The sequence below is a fragment of the Urocitellus parryii genome, chromosome 8 (genome assembly GCF_045843805.1).
Source record: "Urocitellus parryii isolate mUroPar1 chromosome 8, mUroPar1.hap1, whole genome shotgun sequence".
Classification (NCBI taxonomy): domain Eukaryota; kingdom Metazoa; phylum Chordata; class Mammalia; order Rodentia; family Sciuridae; genus Urocitellus; species Urocitellus parryii.
Genome location: NC_135538.1, coordinates 1,855,950 through 1,877,847, shown reverse-complemented (window position 1 = coordinate 1,877,847; position 21,898 = coordinate 1,855,950). Strand labels below are relative to the sequence as shown.

Genomic DNA, 21,898 nt, shown 5'->3' with positions numbered 1-21,898 from the left:
TCCCAAAGTGGGGACAAAACCTGAGACACACCAGCAGCACACAGGCCACAGAAGCTAGGCAGCAAAACCCAGGCCACGTGCAGCAGCGTGGCCATGCGTGGGCCACTTAGTTATGGGACAACAGCAAGCCTGAGAGAAAACATTTTGAAGGAAAAAAATAAAATCAGGTGATAAAGGAATTAAAAAAAAAATCAAGACTTGAAATCTCCTAAAGAATCCAAGAATTAGAAGGTGAAGAACTGGGGATTCCTTCCAGGAAAGTACTTGTTTTCCTATAAAAATCTGGTAGTCAGAAGTGGATGCTATAACTTTGAATTTGGCAAACAATAATCAGCGATGGTTTATCAGTAGTTAAATGTGATTACACATTTGGTCTAATAGAGCAATCAATCAATTTTTGGAGATGGCTCTGCTACTCAGATTTAAGGTATGCTAGAAGAGCCAAAATAAATTGCTCTGAATTAAATGAGCATCTTTTTGTTTAAAACTTTCTGTACAAAGCAAAGGAGAAATTTCCCTTAAGATGTAGAAGCTCTTTACTATTTCAAAAGATGCAAAATATTAGTGAAAAGCCTGATGTACATTTAAGAAAAGGTAGAACTGACTAGAAAAGAATAAAATATTTTTTGCCAAGGAAATATATTTTTCTAATAAACTCTGTTAAGAACACCATATTATTACATTTTTAAAATATGCATTAACATTAAGGCTGGCATAATTCTGAACTTAAGTATTCTTTAAACAGCACAATTTGTTAATAGATGAAAGTGTAAGATAGATGCGGCCCAGGGAAATGTATCTATATATAAATGCATGTTGTCTTCATAAATCATGGTTTTAAGATGTCTGAATCAAATTGGTATTTTAAGAGGGCCCTGAAATGTTTCCCATCACAACAGAGTTCAGTGCAAGCAAGGAACACATCCACATCACATCTTCAAGTCAGTACAGGCCCACCCAACACCCTCAGACTACTTGCCAGTTCTGTGTTCTCACGCAGAAAGTGGCTCTCATAATCTGCACCTTCAAAATGTATTGTCCAAGTACCTGGTGAGCGCACATGAGGAATCAGCCTGCAAAACCCTAGGAGGACACAGGTGTGTTAGGACAGGGAAAAGCCCAGCTCTCAGAACAGGTGGCCCTGCCAGCAAGCCAGACACTACCCAAGCATGGCATCTCACAGGGCCGACTCCTCTCTGCTCCTTCATTCTCTACAAATCCGATTATCAGATACTTAATTATATACTGGTTTTGATCCAATAGGATTTCAGCAGCAAAGTGAAATTGGGTCTTTCTTTCCTCTGGATCCCCAAATGACTTTTTTATTACTTCGGAAAGAAATTAAGTACCAGGTCATAAATTCCTGTAGAACTGTTTACTGCAGACTAGGAGACCCTCGGTGGCATTCAGAATGTTAATAGACGAAAATGTATATCAGGTTGTTTACTCAGCAGAGGAGAGGAAGAACGACAGGGCCAGAGAATGGCACAGATGTGGGCATCTGCCCATGCAGCAGACCTGGCTCACCTCTTCACTATTTTTCACTTTCTTAAAACATCAGTAAGCTGGTCTCCCTGCAGCAGCCCTGAGGGCATGGGTAGAAGCCATGAAGCAGCTGGGCCTTGCCAGTAACCTGAGCATCAGCTCTGTGCCCAGCTGTGCAGGAGGAACCTTTGGGAGCATGGCCCCCTTCAAGTACAGCGGAAGTGTAGAGCAACTGAAGAAATACAGAAGAGTCACTCTTGGGAAGGCTGCCAAGTGTGAGGGCCATAAACACACGCTGGTTTTAAAAGAGCTGATGAGCCAGGTGCAGTGGCCATGCCTGTAACCACAGCAACTGGGGAGGCGGAAGCAGGAGGATCACAAGTCCAAGGCCAGGCTCAGCAACTGAATGGGAACCTGACTCATAAAACAGAAAGGGGCAGGGCGCAATGGCCATGCCTATCATCCCAGTGGCTGGGAAGGACAAGGCAGGAAGATCAAAGGATAGCCTTGGCAATTGTGTGAGAACCTGTCTCGAAATAAAAAGGGGCTAGGGATGTGCTTCAGTGGTTAAGTGCCCCTCTGGGTTCAATCCTCAGTACCAAAGTAATTAGAAAAGTAAATAGAAAGGGCTGGGAATGTAGCTTCATGGTAGAGCACTGGGTGCAATCCCCAGAAGTGCAAAACATAAAAGAGCTGCTGGCAACAGGGCAGACTGAGCAGAAGGGGAGGCCTGGGCAGGAGGATGACAGAGACCACACATGATCAGCACAGGTGACTGTGGAGCATGGAAGAATAAAGCTGGCTGTGGGTTTTGACTTGTTGAGAGATGTGCACAGGACCCCTCCAAGCAGCCCTGTTGTAGTTGAATGCCTGCTGCCCCTGGTTCCCTACTCTGTGGCGAGGGCCATACTTCCACAGGCTTCCCATGTGCCTAGAGTTCTGGGCCAGGTCAGGTGCACTTCAGGGGGACTTGGCGGGCCTCTTGCTGCATTACAGCCAGTACTGGGTGGGCCACAGGTGTACCCTAAACCAGGACTAAGGGCTCTCCTGGCATACGCCTTCACATCCAGGCCACCCCACCTGGTCCTCTGCTCTTCTCCATGCACTCGGCATGTTGGAAGGGCCACACTACTCATACCATGTAAATAACACTCATGGGAAGAGGCAGTCTTTCTAACATGAACTTTTTAAAAACTACCAAAACATTGAGATACCTTTAAAGATAGAAAAACAAATTTATGTGGTAAGTGAGACATTCACTGAAGTTAAAAATCATATTCACTGAATTTATCCATCATGGGCCCATGGACATGACACTTAACTTCATCTTGCTGTTACTCCTTGTTTAAATAAATCCCTACATTTTTGCATCTATTTTTCTACTCATCAGAGCTTTTCTCTACTTTCCCCAAAAGTAGCACAATAGAATCAAAATTTAGTCTGATTCAGAAGCTCATACTTCACAGCAACAGTGAGCGATGGGAGGGATGTAGAGTTGGAGGAAGATCCTGACTTGCAGCTAGCTGCCTTTCCTCTTGCCAGAAGATGGCTATTCTTTCTATCAATAAACAAAAGCAAGACTATGTAGACAGGGTCATGTGACAATCTAGGAAGGCCTGAGGTGGACTCTTGACGGCTATTTCACAAGCCCCTCCATGCCCCACAGAGCAGTGTGTCTTGCACAGCATGCTGGAGGCTGGCCCTCACTGGCCTGGCAGGGCGGCCCTGCAGCAGTGCCAGGGTGCTCGGCACTGAGGCAGCCCTGGCCTCCTGGCAACTGACCCAGTCCTCAGAGACCTCTTAGTCCATTTTACAGGTGAGAACCTGAGGCAAAGGGCAAACTGCCCCAAGAGCACAGGTGGCAGGGTTGGGTGGAGCTGGCTGATTGGTGCTACTCTCCCCTGCTCTACTGGGCTGGCACCAACATCACTTCACCAGGTGGGCAGGACAGGTGCTTTCTGCAGGGCCACCACATACCCACAGTCATGCGAACGAACACATCTGACCTCACGTCACCATGAAACACTTCTTAAGTCCAGGCAGAGTCCTCAGGAGACAGTGAAAGAGAAGCTCGCTTCCTCCTGGGCCACAGCTCAGGATCCGCTGGGTAAGCAGCACTTACCTCTCTGGCACAGAGGGTCTAAAAACTCCTGTAAGCCATTTGGAATGTTTCTGACAACGTCACAAGAATAGCCATCTTCTGGCAAGAGGAAAGGCAACTGCAAGTCAGGATCCTCCTCCAACTGTACATCCCTCCCATCACTCCGGGCTAGCTCATCCGCTGTGTTCTCAGCCACAGCCACCACGTTGTCTATGAGATCCTGTCAGAAAAGAGCACTAGGTCACAGAACTGAAGTGTGTGACCAGCAACACTGAAGTGTGTGACCAGCAACACTCAGAAGCCAAGTGATCACAATGGCTCACCACCTCCCAGACACACACCTACATGGGCACGGGGCTCTGGAGACAGAGCAGGCTCTCTAGCTCATCCATGCTCACTAGCTGGCTTTGAGAAGCAACAACTCACAGGCCAGCTGCTCACATTTTAAATAGGGACCAAGATGCTCAGCTACTTATGGCTGCACATAGGAAGAAGCTGTTCAACACAAGAAAATGCTATTCCTCTTTTCCAAATAGTTATATCTGTGCACAGTTCTTAAATAGCTTTATGTTTCAGTCGTTAATCATCATATTCTTGTTGAATATTTAATGTGAAAATATTTAGGAGTGAAAAGACTGGATGTGGCAGTGCACACCTGTTATCCCAGTGACTGGGGAGGCTGAGGCAGGAGGACCACAAGTTTAAGACTAGCCTTAGCAACTTAGCAAGGCCTTCCCCCAAAATAAACAACAAAAGGACCAGGAATGTGGCTTCATGGTTAAGTGCCCCTGGAGTCAATCCCCAGAACAAAAAAAGAAAACACAGTAAAAAGCTTACATATTAAATATTAACAGCTGTGTCACAAGCCCTCCACGCCCAAAAGAGCAGAGTGTGGTGCTCTTCACTATTTTTCACTCTTAAACATTTTCACCACTTAAATATTAAAGGTTATATGTTAAATTAAAAAAATGAATAAGTTATCGACCCAGTAAATTTCCCACTTTGGAAATACATCAATAGAGGGAGTTTTTGAATTAGAGTCTCACTCGTGACTTCCATCTTAAACACATTACGGCATGTGATGCACAAAAGAAATGTCAGTCCTAATGCACAGTCCAACCAACGAAGACCCAGCCCAGCACCCTGCTACTCTCACTCCAGACACTAATACCAGTCCCCATCCTGCCTGCCTCCCTACAGGGGTGGGCCTCCAGCACATCCACACCAGAATGGTGATGTCCATCCCTCTCATGCAGATGGGAGGCATCATGAGTGTCCTCTGCACACACCCTCTCATGCCACTTACACTGGTGCACTCACGCAGGCTGTTGTGGAACCAGAGTCCACACTTCCTCACTGGAGCTGGCACTCCCTAACACGACAATGACATGCTCTACTGGCAGGTGGCACTGCTGTCTGTGTAGCTTCAAGTGTTGACTGTTTCCTGCCTCCTCCTGGCACAAAGCAACACTGAAGGGTGGCTCACATAGCCACCCACTCCATCCTCAGGGCTCAGGTGGTTCCCACGACGCTGTCTGAGCAGCTGCCTCTGAGTAAAGAGCCATCGGGGCAGACTCTGTGGTCTGGGCTCTTGGTCCCCATTCATTCCAGCAAGCAGCAGGCTTGCCTGGCTCAGCCTCTTCCAGATTAATAGTTTTTCTTCTGAAATACTTGTGCAGTTTCTGCTCCTAGCATTGAACTGTCTCAGATAACTATAAAATGGATTTTAAGTAAACTAATGTACTAAATAAATTGTGAAGTAGGTGTTCCTTTTTTCTCCTCATTCAAATTTTCCCTGCACAAACACACTCACACTTGGTCACAATGTAACACTCACTTACCGTGGGGATAAAAGGCTCATCAGGTGCACAGTGATAATTTTGTAGTAAGGCTTGAAGCTGCAGTGAATTTAACTTAAAGCAGGTGCTGTTTATATTTGGAATGTCATCAGGTGCATACTTATCCATGGTAAGCAAAGTAGTTGCCTAATTAAAAGAATAAATGAATATCACAAATTTTTTCAAATATATTCTCTGGGTCTAGGAATGTAGCTTAGCGGTAGAGCACAAGGCCCTGTTCAAATCCCCAGAAGCAGAAAAAATAATAATCTTTTATGTAATATTTATAAAGCCAATAACTTGCTGATATAATTTCAAAATTTAGGAAAAAACACACAAACACACTTATTGATATCAACTAATATATTAAACTAAGAATGTCATCCTTTTTTGGGAGGTGGGGGGTGCCAGGGACTGAACTAAGGGCCACTCAACCACTGAGCCACAACCCCAGCTCAATTTTTTATTTTATTTAGAGACAGGGTCTCACTAAGTTGCTTAGTGCCTCACCATTGCTAAGGCTATTATTGAACTCGCAATCCTCCTGCCTAGCCTTCTGGATCTAGATGCCTTCTGGATTTTACTATTATACATACATAATCAGATTCAATTATTAATGTTCATAACACATTTCAAAATTCCCTTGGAGCCAGGTGCAGTGGTGCACACCTGTAATCCCAGCAACTCAGAAGGCTGAGGAAGGAGGATTCCAAGTTCAATGCCAGCCTCAGCAACTTAGTGAGGCCCCAAACAACTTAGTGAGACCCTGTCTCAAAAAATAAAAGGACTGGGGAGTGGTTCGGTGTTTAAGCACCCCTGGGTTTATTTCCTGATACAAAAAAAAAAAAAAAGATATATATCTATATATATATCTATATCTATATCTATATCTATATCTATATCTATATCTATATATATCTATATATATATAGAGAGAGATATATATATATCTATATCTTGAGGCTACATATAACTCATTTCCTTATTTCCTTAAATACAAAACACAGTGCCTATTCTTTGATATAAACAATTTCCTCAGAGCGAGTCAAGGCAATAGGACATGATCTAGCTTGTGCATTTTAAAATTAGAATTTATCTTTCACTATGAAGCTTTCTGAAATACACTTCACTGGTCTCAATACTCTACCGGTTAACCACTTGTTACAGGTTGCACTGTGTCCCTCAAAATTCCAATGTTTAGAGGCCTAACCCCTAGCACCTCAAAACGTAGCCTATTTAGATGTGGTCTTTACAGAGGTAACAGGTGAAAATGAGGTTGGGGGGTCATGTGACTGGAATCCTTTTACAACTGCACACTTGGACAGGCATGCACACAAGGAAAAAGCTGTGTGAAGCCGAAGGCAGACCTGGGAGGATGTGTCTCGAAGGCAGGCTGTCTGGAAACTACCCGAGGCTGGGGAAATCTGGAACACATCCTCCCTTGTAGCCTCTGAAGGAGGCAACCCTGCCAACAGATTTCAACTGTGGCCTGAAGAACTGGAAGACCACAAACTTCCACTGAGCTACCCAGTTTGTGGTGCTTTGTCAGAGCAGGCAGGTGCTAGCACCTCACTGTTTCACTATTGGTACATGAGAAAACCCAACAAAAGGAAGGTTCTGAGTTCTACTGGATCCAAGTTCTTGTACATCATAATATCTGACACATTTGTCATAAAATGCATTACCCTGGGACAGGAACCACACACACCTGCACGATCCTGCTCAAGTGACAATCTGCAGCCAGTTCTAGCCCCTGCTTCTCTGCCCAGGCTTCGATATGTCCCAACTGCTGGCGGATAATTGCTCCCCAGTAGTGGGAGCACAGCCCTGAATCTGGGTCTGTCACCAATCTGTTGAACAGCCACATATTGATGAAGTGAAACAGCTGAGAGAAAAGCTGGATAGTCAGGGCAGCATTGACTCTGCAGCGCCGAAGCAAGGACATGGCTCCTGTGAGTGTGTGCAGCACATCATCTGTCCAAGATACAGAATGAAAATGAGCCAAACGTCCCCCAAGAACCTTCTGAACCACACCAAACCTGGATATGGCAGCTATGGAAGTAACTGTGTTTACTCACTTTAAAATACCAATCTCTTTCAAATAGGAAACAGTGGCATGGTCTTAAACTACATATTATTATTAACTAATCACTCTTTAGCCAACAGGTTCACTCAGAAAACTTAGAAAGTATGGCTAGTATGACATACCCAAAAAGGACATTCATAAACAAAACAGACGGTGGTTAGGAGTTATTATTTAAAGACTGCCAAATTCAATAAGACATCTCATTTACTCAAAAACACACACTTACATATTTTAAGCATGAAGGTAGAGCTAAATCGAAGGGAAAAAAAGGAAGGGATCACGGGAGAGCCTAACCTATTTTTGGTCTTTGCAGACTGTTCTCTTCAGGATCATCCAGAAAGGCGGGCATGTAGTTATTCAGTTCTGACTGAAGACAGTGGACCAGGTATCTGAAAGCATTAGACAAGCTCAATCATCTCAGCATGATGCTTCGGCACGGCCAGACATGCTACCACAGGGGAAACAACCTGTACTCTTTAGAAACATTTTCCATTCGCAAAACCAAGAGTGTCACTACTCTGAGGATTCCTGAAGCACAGCTCACTGAATCCAAGACTCTTAACCAACACCTCTGGCTTATGCTCCTTAGCACCATCTTCACTTAAGGTAAATAAAACATCAATACTTGCTTTGGAAACTGAACAAGAAAAGAGAGGATTCAATTCTTCATAGAATGGTGTCATCCTCAAAAATGTGCTCCTTACTTAAATGCCATCTGAACCAGGTGTGCTAGAACGTCCTGGGCATCGAGCGTGATCCGACTAAGGTCTCGGTCCTGCTTGATGAAGTTGAGCAGCTCAGATGCGTTGGCCATCCAGAAGGCAAGTGCCCCTGCGATGTTCTTCTGCTTCTGCGGGCAGAACATATTTCCATCAGCTATGTGGCACAAACCACAGTGACAGCAACAGACAGGAATGCTCCAAAAAGCTGCAAAGACAGACCAGTACCTTCCATTTTCACCCAGGAATTGACCACAGATACCAGATACTTGCAGAGGAATTTGGATGTGTACAATGGGAAGCAACAGCCACTGCAACTGCTTCCTAGGACCCATGTATACAGACCAGGGTCTAATTAGCTTCAATTTATGCAATCAGTGGAGAAATGCAGATATCAAGTAATAAAACACCAAATCGTAGATTGTGCATTATCTGGTAATCTGTGCAGTATACACAGATGTATCCACAGTTACCCACAGCCACCCTGATACTTGTAGTCACTGGCACGGACACCATGTGACTCAGTATCCAGTACTGATCTATCGCATCCTCTCCCGACCACATGTGCAGGCCAGGCAACCTCAGATGAGAGTCAAAGAATAGGAACCAAAGACAAATAATAAGGAGAAGAAACAGAACTCTGGTCATCTCATATCCACACTGAAGTGCATTAAGCAGAAATTATGAAATGCTGATAAAAGTTGCACAGTCAAAAGGGTTTTAGTACTGCGTGTTCAGTTGCTGGATGAGGGTTATGAACTTTCAGTCCAGGTGCTGTAGTGTCATACTGGACATGGAAGCAGCATGAGAAACTCAGCTAAGCCAACGCAGCTAGGAGCAGCTCCCAGCAGTGTTTCCTACCTGATCAACCTGGTCTACCTCCTGGCGAAAAACAGACGGGGAAATCAGCAGAACAAGAGAAAGAAACGTGTAAACAATCATGACAGTTTAAAAAAAAAAATCAAAACACTAACATGAAGGTACGACATGAAGGTACAACATTCAGTTATGTTATTCCCAATTACATTTCATTTATGATTCTGAAGCAGCTTTGGAAGTATATGACATAAAGGATTAGTTTCATGTTCTTAAAATTGGCACAGTAACTAAATGAATTTTATCGTTTATCTATAAAGATGATGTCACAATAAAACACACACAAACATACTGATCTCTTTAAAAGATAGTCAAAGGAAGGACTTCTAAACATCTTTCAATGACACTGAGTGTCCATTCCAGAAGTAACTAGTAGAAATGAGAGAGACAGCAAAGACTAGTACAAACATCAAAGCAAAAGCTGAGAATTTAAAACTGCTTGAAGAACTTACACTGTACCTATGCTAAGGGAAATAAATGGGATTTGGGAAGCAGAATTTAAATTATTCATTGCCATAGTCCACTAATTTGAAGCTTAAAAGCCCTGTCCTTCCAGCAGTGACTGCCCTGACTAGTGGACACTGGCAAGGACACATCTACTAAGGGCAGTCTGTGGCTGGCTTCACTCCGAGATGTGCTTTTCAAGTTCAAACATGAAGGGAGACAGCCAGTGCCTCAACTGAAAAGGAAACTCATGCTTGCCTATAAATGATGATACTAGAGTCACAAAAAGGTATCCAAATAAAATGTCCTTTGTTTTTATCTATTTCTTAGCTTAAGAGAATCATAACCCCACCAAATTTACATCATGCATGCGAAGGAAACATTTTCTTAAAATTTTTGTCTTTTAAAAACAATTCTGAGGGAATTAAAAGGTAATCTTAGTTTCCCCCAAATGGTCTTGCTAGGAGTAAAACAACCAAACCATCTACCCATATCATTTAACATCATATTACTAGAGTTTTATTCCTGAGTAAGAAACTTGAAACCTGTGAATCTACTGCTAAGGTCCTTAAAGATTGAATCTTCAAATAAATATCTGCTATCTCAATTTAATCAACCACAGATCGAGAGTAGTTAGAGGAACCAAGCCATTCCACCAACAGAATGCATCCTCCTGTCCTGAGACTTTCAAGATAGGTTCATGAAAGAATTTCATTCTCAGTGAGAAATCTGTTCTGATGCCCAGCACTCTTCTATGCATGTGGTCAGAAACAGACCACTCCCATAAAAGCACAGTGGACACACCCAGGGAGCAGTGCCGGCCTGCCCATGGCACACTAAGGCGGTGGCTACCAGGAGCAGCAGGCAGGAGCTGGTGATAGAGTGTTTTGGACGGGGGGTTACACCACACTGTGAATGCACTAAATGCTACTGACCTGTTCAGATCAAAAAAGGCAGCTGTTTTTTAACATGTAAATTACACTTTGATAATCATTTAAGGAAAATGCTACAAAAATGCACAACAGTCGCAACACTTGCTCACAACCACTGTGGCAATTGCGAGGTCTTTCCCATGATCAGTGTGTCATCACATACAGTTTCATCTTCATTTACTCTGAAGTACACAGGGAAGAAAGAGACAAAGGTCTACATTTCCTCTGAACATCTTAAGGTACACGTTTTCTACATTCTTACTATAACTTATTTAGAAAGAGCAGCCTTGGGACAGTCAAATATGCAGCAGGCCCGAAGTGCTAAAGGACCTGCCTTCCCTGGCCGAGTGCCAACTCCACAATTGGCAGGCCTCCTGCCACACTCACCTGAATGACCCCTTCCATCATGCTCACCATCTTGTTGACCACGGCGATGACCTTGTGCGTGCGCTCCGTGGGGCTGACATCGGGTCTGTGCTGGCTGGACAGTACGTGCCGACACGCCATGTACAGCACATAAGTGGGGGACAACTTAAAATGTACTGTAGAGCTATTCGTGTAATTGATAATGGCAGATAAAAAGGAGTCTTCAGCTGTAAAAAGATTGTAAGATAGAAAACAAGAACGTAAAAGTCATATGGGAAAAAAACAAACAAGAAATAATGCACTAACAGCAGAATCTGAAAATACTCACCACTTTCCCTGAATTCGATGCTGGCAGGCAGCATCAGTTCTGGCCCAGCAGCATCCTGAGTTCTAAGAAGGGAAGTTAAAATGTGGTCACACATCTACCAACACCACTGGCCACCTGCGTGGATCTCAACAACTACTTTAAGTCTCACATGACTTTCAAATGGGAAATAAAAAACAGCCCTTGCCTCATAGGTGATCCATTCAGACACTGAGGCAAACAGATGGGGAACGATCTTATCAGCACCCCCCACAGAATACCAGCTTCTCTGAGTACAGACTACCATGCCCGAGCAGCTCTAATACACGATCCTGTATTGCTAATAAGCACTCCTGTCTGGGACAGGGATCAGGTGTCCTGCACATGCTACACTATGGCTCAGGTGACAGTGAAAAGACTCCACAAGAGACACCCAGAGAAGCTGAGCCAGGGCGAGCTGGAACCCAAGTCCAACACTTCCTAGAAGTGGGACATCATTTGTCCTTCTCTATTAATGGGCACCAAGGCTGGGTGTGGCAGCGCATGCCTGTATTCCCAGTGGCTCAGGAGGCTAAGGCAGGAGGATCACGAGTTCAAAGCCAGCTTCAGCAAAAGCAAGGTGCTGAGCAACTCAGCGAGACCCTGTCTCTAAATAAAACACAAAATAGGGCTGGGGATGTGGCTTGGTGGTCGAGTGCCCCTGAGTTCAATCCTTGGTACCCTCCCCTGCCCCCCACAAAAAAACTACATTGATGGGTACAGAGAAGAAGACTTTTAGGGTTTTCCTAGCCACTCAGTACCAAAGCCTCAAATAGGCATCTACTTACTCCTGTCTTCTTAAGGTACTTTAGCATCAGCTGGCCTGACACTACATAAATATGGAACTAATTAAAAAAATAAAGAAAAACTAGAGTTTGGAGCATTTCTAAGAACCAGCATTGTGCTAATGTTTACCTATTTCCAGGTTTTCAGGATCAAGTTATTTCAAAAGATAAGGACATTTCTATTGCTGTTAAGAGTTCTTCCAACAGTGGGTCACCACCCAATGGTGATGCATCAGATGATCTTGGGTTGTGATAACAGTCAAAACACATCTGAAAGCCACTGCTAAGCACAGACTTTCTAAAACATGTATGGGAAATAATCACAACTCCAATTTAAATCTCCTGCTTTCCCCATTAGATAGTGCTTAACTTAAATATCCTTTCTCTTAGATTATGTAATTAGGACCGTGAAGTTAGTATTCTTTAGTTTGCTACTAGCTATACTTTATATGTAATATTTACCAAAAGCTAGACATACACACACACACACAGATGAGTGATTAGCTTCCGTAACATTTCAAAATCTTTATCATTTAGTGAATTTTAACAGACAATAAGAACTTTCAAATATCCTGTCTTTGAGAAATCAAGAAAATTGACAGCAGAAGGTAAAGAACATGTGTCCTACCCTTTGTGCATACAAAAGAAAAATTGAGTTGTGTGGATTGGTGATTTATATTGCAAGGAAAATATCCATTGAGTTAAATACTGACTTCAATCAACCTGAAGTTAGCTCAAACTCAAATAAACCGTGTATCTGTGAGATGGAAAGCCAGCGCAGCTGTTGGTCATCTGAAACTGAGCTACTTAGCAGACCCTGGGTGACTGCCTGCCAGCAGCAACACTTCAGTGGGGACTGACAGCTGGTGGCGAGCTGCTGAAGCAAGCATTTAGAAACACAGGTGCGTTCACTGAATGAATAAACAGAGAGCAGAAAAAAAAAAGAAGCCTGGGCTGGGTTCTCAATCTCCTCCCTCTACCCTCACCCTCCCCCAGCACCAGGTAAGCAAGGAGAACAGGAATATCATGTGTGTTAGCATAAGTTATTACACTCCTAAGGGTAAATCCCCTTCTCATCAAATTGTGCTCTTTAAAGTTTATTTTCTAGATTATGATTTGATCATTTGGATTTAACTCAATAATTTAGAAAAACAAAGATGTTCTTATAAGCAGAATATAATTTAAATTCTCAATGACTTTACTATACCTCTCTCTTACACTGCTGAATTTACAGACACCCAAACTGCAAATAGACAGTTACTTAATGGATTTTGTCTTTAATATCCCACAAAACGAACCTGGATAAACCTTACCAATTATTTATTTCATAATTTTAACAAATCTGGTAAAAGTAAGGTTAAACTGTGATTAGAAAAACAAATTGTGACAAAAGGATTTTTTAAACTAAAATTAGTACTTAAGGAGCAACATTGTGTATAGGTAAAGGAATGAGAAACGTGTCATAGTTTTCAACTTACGGATGTTTGAGTGAGGACATGAATCCAGTTGGGGAGGGAAAGACTGCTCAGGATGTATAACATTAATAAATACGGGTGCTGTGTCAATATGGTATCAAAATACCCATATGATGGTTAATTGTATGTCAGAAATTTATTTTTTATAAGAACACATTTTAACTAAATATTTTGCATGGTAAAATCAGTTTGCAAAGACTCAAGGTTTTGTTTGAACTGTAAACATGTTGCTTTGTCGATATTAAGACAAGATGAAAGCAGATGAGCCTTTCTTTCCATTCCCACCCTATTCTCGCTGTCTTCACACCACATAGCTTTGGAACAAGTAACACTTATTTAATTGGTGCAGTCATGAAATCCGAGACACTTTAATAAACACATTTAAAATACTATATGTAATCACTCAGACGGAGGACACTGAAGTCTTGCAACGCACAGTGACCTCTGCTGGAAGATGGGAAACTGAACAACTGCTTCCCCACCAATTGCCTCCGCTACTGCAGGGCTGACAGGGAACAGTCAGCTGGCTTCCTCCAGGCTTGCAGAGCACCTGCAGCTCCCTGCTCTACAGGACAGGATCCCATCGACATTTCAGAACAGGTACTGGACAACACAAGCTCTGGTATTACTGTTTAACACGTAAACTGTTCTGGAAGTCACAAGGACACAGAATTTCAACTTATTAAGGTGAGACATTAAAAATCCTAAGAAAAAGAAACAGAAAGCAGAAGTTCTCTACCCTAAAGACCAGTTAAAAACAAAGCCATGGGGAAAAATCATTTATCCTCCACCTGTCTGCCACATCAGAAACAGGGGCCACACATGGCCCTCTGACATGCTTCAAGATTCTCTTCAAAGTCAGTTTGGCTTTGTATCTTTCTAAACATTAAAGATTTCTTCTAGAAATAGGTGAAATGACTGGTTTTCTCTAAATAAAAGAATTATCAATATTAAGGTCCTGTAAAAACTTCTTCCTCTACACATTGTCACAGAGCAGGCCATCTGGAAGAGCTACCTTATTACTCAAGGTGCAGCTTGCATCAACTCAGTAATGCTACAGCATATGAGGGACACAATTACTAATCAGGTAATTTTTTTTTAAATTCAATAACACAGAAAGGAAATACCTTAAAAATATAATTGAAAGCATTCTTAAAATGTCATTCTAAAATGCAGTTATACATAGTTTGGTATCTCTTGCCTCCAAGCCCTCTAGGAATGCTTTCCCTCCTAGAGGCTTCATACAATAGTCCCTACCTGCTCTCCTGCCTGCGGTAGTCCTGCTGCTGATCCACGCGGATCATAGGCTTCACCATCCCTCGTTCAGCCGTGCTCGAGGTGGAGGACACCCTGTCGCTGTCCAGTCTGGTGGTGCTCTGTGCCAGGGGAAGCACAGTGTGTCAGTATGCGTGCAAACCAGGCTCTGCATCTTGCACTCAGCACTCTAGGCAGACATCGGATTCAGGACTGCCTTGCGGGAAAGGAGCGGGAAAGCCCAGTCAGCTCCTAGCAGCCAGTCCACAGCAGGATGCCCAAAGCACTTGGCACTGAGAATAACATGACATACACAGCCACTTCTGTTTTCAAGAGCTGGGAGTGGGCTAGCAAACAGAAGAGAACTGCGAGCTGTGTGTACAGCAAGAGCTGTGGGTCTTTTGTTTATTTATCAGTCTTACGATCAGATGTAGAAAGTCTGCTTACTTTACAGCTCAAAACCTAGAGAATTCAGCACAGAAGCTGATTTCTAATCACTACAAATCAAAAACACATGGTGGTACAATATAGACATAGTTAAGTACTTGTAAACAGTAGACTAACCATTTGCAAGGCACACAAAAAAGAAGAGAAAACCATCAAAACACATTCAAAAAAATTAATATGATAAATTATTTAGGGCAAAAATTCATCCAAGAAATCATCTACTATAGAAACTGAATGTAGGTAAGAAGTAAATGAAGACTGTCCTTATCTTACTACCCACAGATTAAAATTGAGTATGTATTTTTTTCAGTTTTTCATATTTTCCATAAATGGGATTATATAACCCATTTTGTGCAATACTCTTCATATACTGTAAATACCTTACATCACTATTTTATATTACAGAATTATAATGGCTCTACAATATTTGTTATCTATTCATCATAGTTCACAAAGTCATTAATGCTTTATGACATTGCTAGGGCTAATCACATAAAGAGTGCTGTGACAGCTATGCCATGGATACACATTTCTGTGCACAATAATCACTTCAGGAGACACACTTGGAGACTCCAATTCCCTGGCCAGTCACTGACAATACTGTTTGGATGACAAAAATCTGTTACAAATGCTAGTAACAAGGTGATGGGTAAATAAATCACAGCATATTTACATCCACATGAGTCTGTTTTACTTAACTTTTAAAAACACAAGAACATGCTCACAGAATGAAGGAAGCAGGACACAAAGGTATGGAAAAGAAACCTGCCCATTTGTGCTGAACTGTGTCGATGAACACGTGTACACAGCTCAGAAGCGGGCCAGCAGCACACACTGGATGAACAGTCTTCATTCTTTCTTCTCTCCACCTATCAAGGCTGTCTTGTCAACTACAGCTGCTTATGAGTAATGGCTCTGCTTGGCTCCAAGAGCACTTACTCAGTTCTGCATGAGATAAATGCTGTGAAGTGCCAGGCACTTTTCCAGGTAAGGGAAGCACAAAAATGGCCTGTGGAGCAAGAACCCGGTGTCCAGAGCTCTCAACCCCTTCTGATGGGAGAGACAATCTCATGCAGGAGCAGGCCAGTGGGACCGAGTAGCAGCAGAGCAGAAGCAGATTAAGAGGGAAGGTGAAGCCAGGCAGGGCTGTGATGGGGGCTTAAAGCAATGCACCAGCACCATTGCATGCACATTTTTAAAACAGGAGGATGGGAGACAGGTGGAACCCAGCACCCGTGATGCCAGAGCTGTTCCAGAGTCTTCTGAGGCAGATGTACACAACATGCCTGTCCTCATCAGAGGCTGAATGAAGGAAAAGAATCAAGGGCAACTTCCATCAGGTTTGTGTTAGGCAATGTCATATGGATGATGACATTACTTACTAAAGGTGGAGAAGGATCAGGAGAAGTAAGTTTGAAACAGATCTAGTCTTGCATTAGCTATGTTAAGTGTGAAGTTTGTTCAGACACCCACATGGAGATGCCAAGCAAGCCTCTGGAGACCAAAGTCTGAAAAGGTCAGACCCTAGGCACACATTAGGGGACAATGAATGTCAGATGGTGTAACCTTAGGTAACAGGGCAATTCAACAAGAGACGTGCATAAATAGAAGAGTAGGGGCCTAGGCTAGGCTGAGGGTTGGGCCCAACCCTCCCAACTTCAGAAGACAAGCCTTCAAGGAAAAAGGATCAACCAGCAATCAGCCTGAGTAGGGACTACCAGGCATCGAGGAAGGGTCAGAAAAGAATAGCCTGGAAACCATCAGTCAGCCTGAGCAGGGACTACCAGGCAGCAGGGAATGCTCAGGAGAGGACACCCTGGAAATCAAAAGCAAGCACTTTCAGGAGTGGACACAACTGCACACTGCCAGGAAGCATGATGCAGAAAGCCAGGCTGCACCTGGCAGTACAGAAGCCAGCAGGAGCACATTAGAGTGTGGGGTCAGCGGTGGAGACAGCCATTATATACAACTGTTCTCAAGAAACTGCAGTGTGAATTGAAACAGGAAAACGGGGTGGACAGCTGGTGGGGGACACAGCAAAGGTCCCTAAAACCAGGAGATCCTGTGACATGCTCTGATGTGGGAGAGTACTCCCAGGCCCTTGCTGCTTCATGGCCACCAATGAGCAACACCCTCTGTGGTGCTCCTCCCCTAGAACCAGGATGAGCCTGTGGTCTGCTTCAACCAGTACAAGGCAGAGGCATGACACTGCGCCACCCTGGGCCTACCCCTTAGAAAGGTCTGGAAGTACCAAGTTCTGTGAGCCACCCTGCCACTACAAGACCAGCAAACCAACTGCCCCAGTAGTTCCAACAAGACCGTACAATTGCAAGCAAAGAAAACGCCTACTGTGGCAGCCACTGAGCTTTGGTGTAGCTTGTGATCAAATGAGGAAAGGGACACACTGCACAAGAACTAAGGATAACTGTGGAAGGGCCACGTCTGAGAGGTCAAGCAATAGGAGTAACAAGAGCAGGGCACCACCTGCAGGCCCGTAGGCACCTGACAGGACACACAGGAGGAGTCTTGGGAAGTGTGCAACACGTGGGAAAAAAAGCACAACATCCCTGAGTGGGAAAAAACAGCAGTCCTCTGACTTCTTCCATGCATCACTCCGAACTCACAGCAGAGCAGGAAGACCCATGGGTAGGACCGCTGTGGTCTGTCTTTACAGGGGAGTGCTGTGGATGCATGGCCAGCGTGTGGCCAGTGTCTGCCCATGGTGTCCTCTCAGGTCACAGGCATGCCACCACCTACCCTGCTTGTCGGCAATGCTGTCCCACTGTGGACATCTCCTCCCAAGTCAAAGGTTGTTTCCTGAACAGTCCTGGCCAAATGAAAAGAAACGTGGAATTAATTTTCAAATGACAGGGCAAAGTTTCTCAATGATTCAGCAAGAGCAGTTAGTTAAATATCTCACGGTTCTAAACGTCATCAAGAAAATTCTTTATTTTGAGCACGTGGATATAAAATTTTTTTAAAAATTACAGTAAATTTATGAACTTTTCTTCCTGGCATATACTGAACACTCAGGATTGTATTAAAATCTATACTTTAACAACAAGGAATTAATTGACATAAACAAAGAGGATATTTCATCATATTTGGGCTGCAAATGACGTATAAATGAAGTAAGTGCACAGACTGAGGTGCCCAGGACCCTCTGAGGATGCAGCTACAGGAAAGGTGAGCTGCGGCTAAGATTGAGAGCCACCCTCCTGCTGAGAGACGGCTGGTGGGAGTTGTGAAGCACATGGATATCACCACTTAAGCTATACGATAGACCTTGGAAACTTTCAGTAATGCTATCTCAAAATACCAAAACTTCTAAACGCATCATTAAAAAGTAACTCAGAATAAAACAAATATCATTTTTCAGAGCAAAAAAGGCTGAGGAAAGCTGTATTCTTTGGCACAAAGAAAGGGTGAATCGATCCATTGGTTCCAACCTAAGGAGAAAAAGATCCTAAAATCACCTAGAATCAATGGCTAATGTCCTGTACTGCTTGCTATACAGAATCAAAAAGAATGAAATCACTTTTGTTCTAATATTTGAAAAATATATGGTCTATAATTTCAAAGCACCATGCTACTTGGAATTTTTATTTAAGCTCAATTTATAGAATTAAATAAGTATTGTGGTAGCATATACAATTTTACAAATTAGAAAAGCAGGTATAAATTCCTCTACCTCATCACTAAGAAAATGAAACTATATTGTAATGTAAAATAATACAATGCTTTAAATAATAGCTTTTGAAAGAAATTAAAGCTTTTACTGCAGGCTAAACACTTATCAGCTTTCTATAAACATCACCAAGTTTTTCTTAGTCATCATCTGTCACCAAGATATTCACAAAAACATGGAAGTGCTTTGCTGGCCTCAGGGGATTTGAATGAGACTCGGTTGCACTATTGCTACTGATGTCTGATGGGGACAGAGAGACACACAGCTTGCCCTCTGTGCTGCCCATCATACACACGTCACCCTCCTGTGCTCTCTTAAGGACAGAACATGAGTATGACCACACCTTCTTGCTCTTCATAATTAATGTCCAGTAACCAATTCACAGCACCACACAAAGCTTTCTAATCCTTCCTCCAAAGCTTCCTCTTTCAAGGTTGGCATGGGCCATCCATGCTGTTTTGGCATCTGAAAGTCCAGAGTGACTTACTGCAAGGCCATGACAGGTCCCATCTCCCTGTCCTCAGCACTGAAAACACAGGAGCACAGCCCCTGGGCTTCCAACAGACACACACAAGATGCACACATGAGGCATCAGTGCATCATTCCAAGACCTTCTCATCCCAGACTGACCCTCAGTACCAAAATTTGCCACCTGCCGGTAGACACCCACAATGACCTGAAGATGGGCTCTGACATTTGTATCCAAGAGCTTGGCTATTACCTCAGAAATGAATGTGGCAGCTGGACAGCAGAACAAAGTGAATGTTTAAAAAAATAGAGCTCTTTTAATTCATGAGCCACAACAGTTTTCATGAGCATTGCCAGAAAAATTGTAATAATAAAAAAATTTCACATCACATTCTTCTTATTGAAACCTAAGCCACATTCTTATATTCTGGCCAGAGACATAGTGAGAAGAAACAACTGCAGGCTTTCAAAGCAGGAGTCAGAGGGCAAACACTCAAAAGGAGCTTGACCGACTCAAAAACAGAAAAACTACAATAGCAAAACCGAAGGGCCCACCAACATGGGACAGGGGTCCCTCCCTCAATCACAATTACCTGCAGCAGCAGACACCGGCGAAGTAGAAAAGAACACGGAAGCAAATCACAGTGCAGAAGCAAAGGGCAACTGCACACAAGAGCAGTAACCGTGGACAGGGGCTACCACTCCAGAAAAGCACAGCTTGGGCTGAGGTTGTGGCTCAGTGGCAGAGAGCTTGCCTAGTATGTGTGAGGCACTGAGTTAGATTCTCAGCTCTGCATATAAATAAAGACAATAAAAGGTCCATTGACAACTAAAAAATTATTAAAAAAAAAAAAAAAAAAGCACAGCTTGTGTGTGGTCTTTGGTGGAGCTCAGCAGTCAGGAGTGAGGAGGAGGACAGTCTGCACACAGGCACACTTCACCCCATCCAGGGAGACCCAGGCTAAGAAAGAGTACAAGTGAGACTCAGGACAGGAGCAGGAATTGGGGAGGTGGCTGGTGAGGGGAAATCTGAACACTGGTGGTCCTGGACATAGTGGAAGGATGAATGCAGACATATTCAGTTTCAAGATGAAGGAAGGTGGTGGAAAGGAATGGGTTTTCCTAGGAAGGTACTTGCTAGTTTTCTTTGGAAACCTAGAGGTTTGGCCTTTTGCTGAAACCTCAGCTCAAGTGGAGCTAGGAACAGATCTGACTAAACAAACGTATGTGATGAGCCATTTAGTGTTTGTTTTGGAGAAAGATCAATGTCTAACTAATAATACCTGGCCCAAAGTGTAAGCTCCGGGTAGATAACCAGAGATGTCATGGGAAAACTAACGGGAGCAACAGAGCCCGTCAGAAGTCTGGTTTACGTCTGTGCTGGATGGAAAGCTCACACTTCAGTGGACTTTTCAAGATGCTTTAAATAGCACAGATGAAGAGCTACTGCAGCTGTTTTTCCAAGATCAATACCTATTAATCTGCAATACAGATAATAAAGAAGCTCGACGAGTATGCTTCAACATTACCATTATCAAAAGGCAATAATGCCTTCCAGGGTTTCAGCAACAGGCCACCCCGAAGGTCCTCAGAGCACCTCCAGGTGGAGCTCATGTGCTCTGAATTCCTTGAGAGACCTGGGTGTGCTCTGTTACCAGCTGTAGAAAAAAACGCTTCCCTAGAAAATTTCAAAATCCCAATCACACAAGACGATTACATAGAATATTGTGATCTTCTACAAAGGAACAAGTATTGTTCTGGTGTACTGGCTTAAAAAGAGATTAAACATAAACAATTCAAAATCCATTAGAAATTCCAGTATCAAGATGAAGTCATGCTCTTTTCCCCTCTAAAACAAACCCAAATTAATAAGAATAGGAACCAAAATTACAAATCCTGCTTTAACTTTTTTCAAAACTAAAATAATAAAAAAAATAAAAAGTCAAGCCATTTACACCTCAGCCGATGACTCCTAGTCAGAACACACTGTTCCCATGGCTCACCCAGGCTTATGTCTTGGGCCCTTCCCCATCAGGCCTCCATCCACAGATCTCTTGGCAAGAGCATGGTCCTGGCTGGGGTCCACAAACTTAAACACATGCGACACCCCAAACTGCACTTTCATGCCACTCTGCAGCATGGTGGTCTCCGAGATGCGCTGGCCATCCACGTAAGTCTCCGCATCCATACTTCTAGGTGTCACGGTGACCACACCATCCATGTTGGTGAGGTCACAGTGATGAGGCTGGATTCCTGGGCCAAAGAGCTGGAAGCACAAGGGAACCAGAGGCTTGTTCAAGCACACACAGATTTAAAGACAAACTGAAACTGAGTTCCCCTTCTATGATCAATATCACCCAATGAGCTCTGGATTCTTGGTGCTTTCTTAAGTGCATTTTCCCCAACACCAACAGTATAAAATCATGCAACACTGCCAAAACACTAAGGCATTTTTAGCATCTAGTATCGTGATTTAAGGAATATTTTAACTCTGCATTAAGAAGCACACAACTGAGCCTGGGGATGTAACTCAGTGGCAGCACCTGCCTAACACACACAAAGACTGGGTTCCCTCCCAGCCCTGGGGAACA

At 43.4% G+C, this 21,898-nt stretch overlaps 1 protein-coding gene across 12 annotated transcripts in view; it reads right to left on the bottom strand.

Moving 5' to 3' along the window:
- The window catches only part of Afdn (afadin, adherens junction formation factor), a 125,246-nt gene that overhangs the window by 40,056 nt on the left and 63,292 nt on the right, over window positions 1-21,898 (bottom strand). For all 12 annotated transcript variants that reach the window (XM_026380852.2, XM_026380854.2, XM_026380856.2 and 9 more), the window contains 12 exons: window positions 21,311-21,573; window positions 17,909-17,978; window positions 14,708-14,826; window positions 11,176-11,237; window positions 10,869-11,074; window positions 9,091-9,111; window positions 8,215-8,360; window positions 7,805-7,899; window positions 7,133-7,398; window positions 5,428-5,571; window positions 3,608-3,806; window positions 980-1,083 (listed from right to left, as the gene is read on the bottom strand). In XM_026380852.2, the coding sequence (XP_026236637.1) occupies window positions 980-1,083; window positions 3,608-3,806; window positions 5,428-5,571; window positions 7,133-7,398; window positions 7,805-7,899; window positions 8,215-8,360; window positions 9,091-9,111; window positions 10,869-11,074; window positions 11,176-11,237; window positions 14,708-14,826; window positions 17,909-17,978; window positions 21,311-21,573 (1,695 nt within the window). The remainder of the gene's footprint in view (window positions 1-979; window positions 1,084-3,607; window positions 3,807-5,427; window positions 5,572-7,132; window positions 7,399-7,804; window positions 7,900-8,214; window positions 8,361-9,090; window positions 9,112-10,868; window positions 11,075-11,175; window positions 11,238-14,707; window positions 14,827-17,908; window positions 17,979-21,310; window positions 21,574-21,898) is intronic.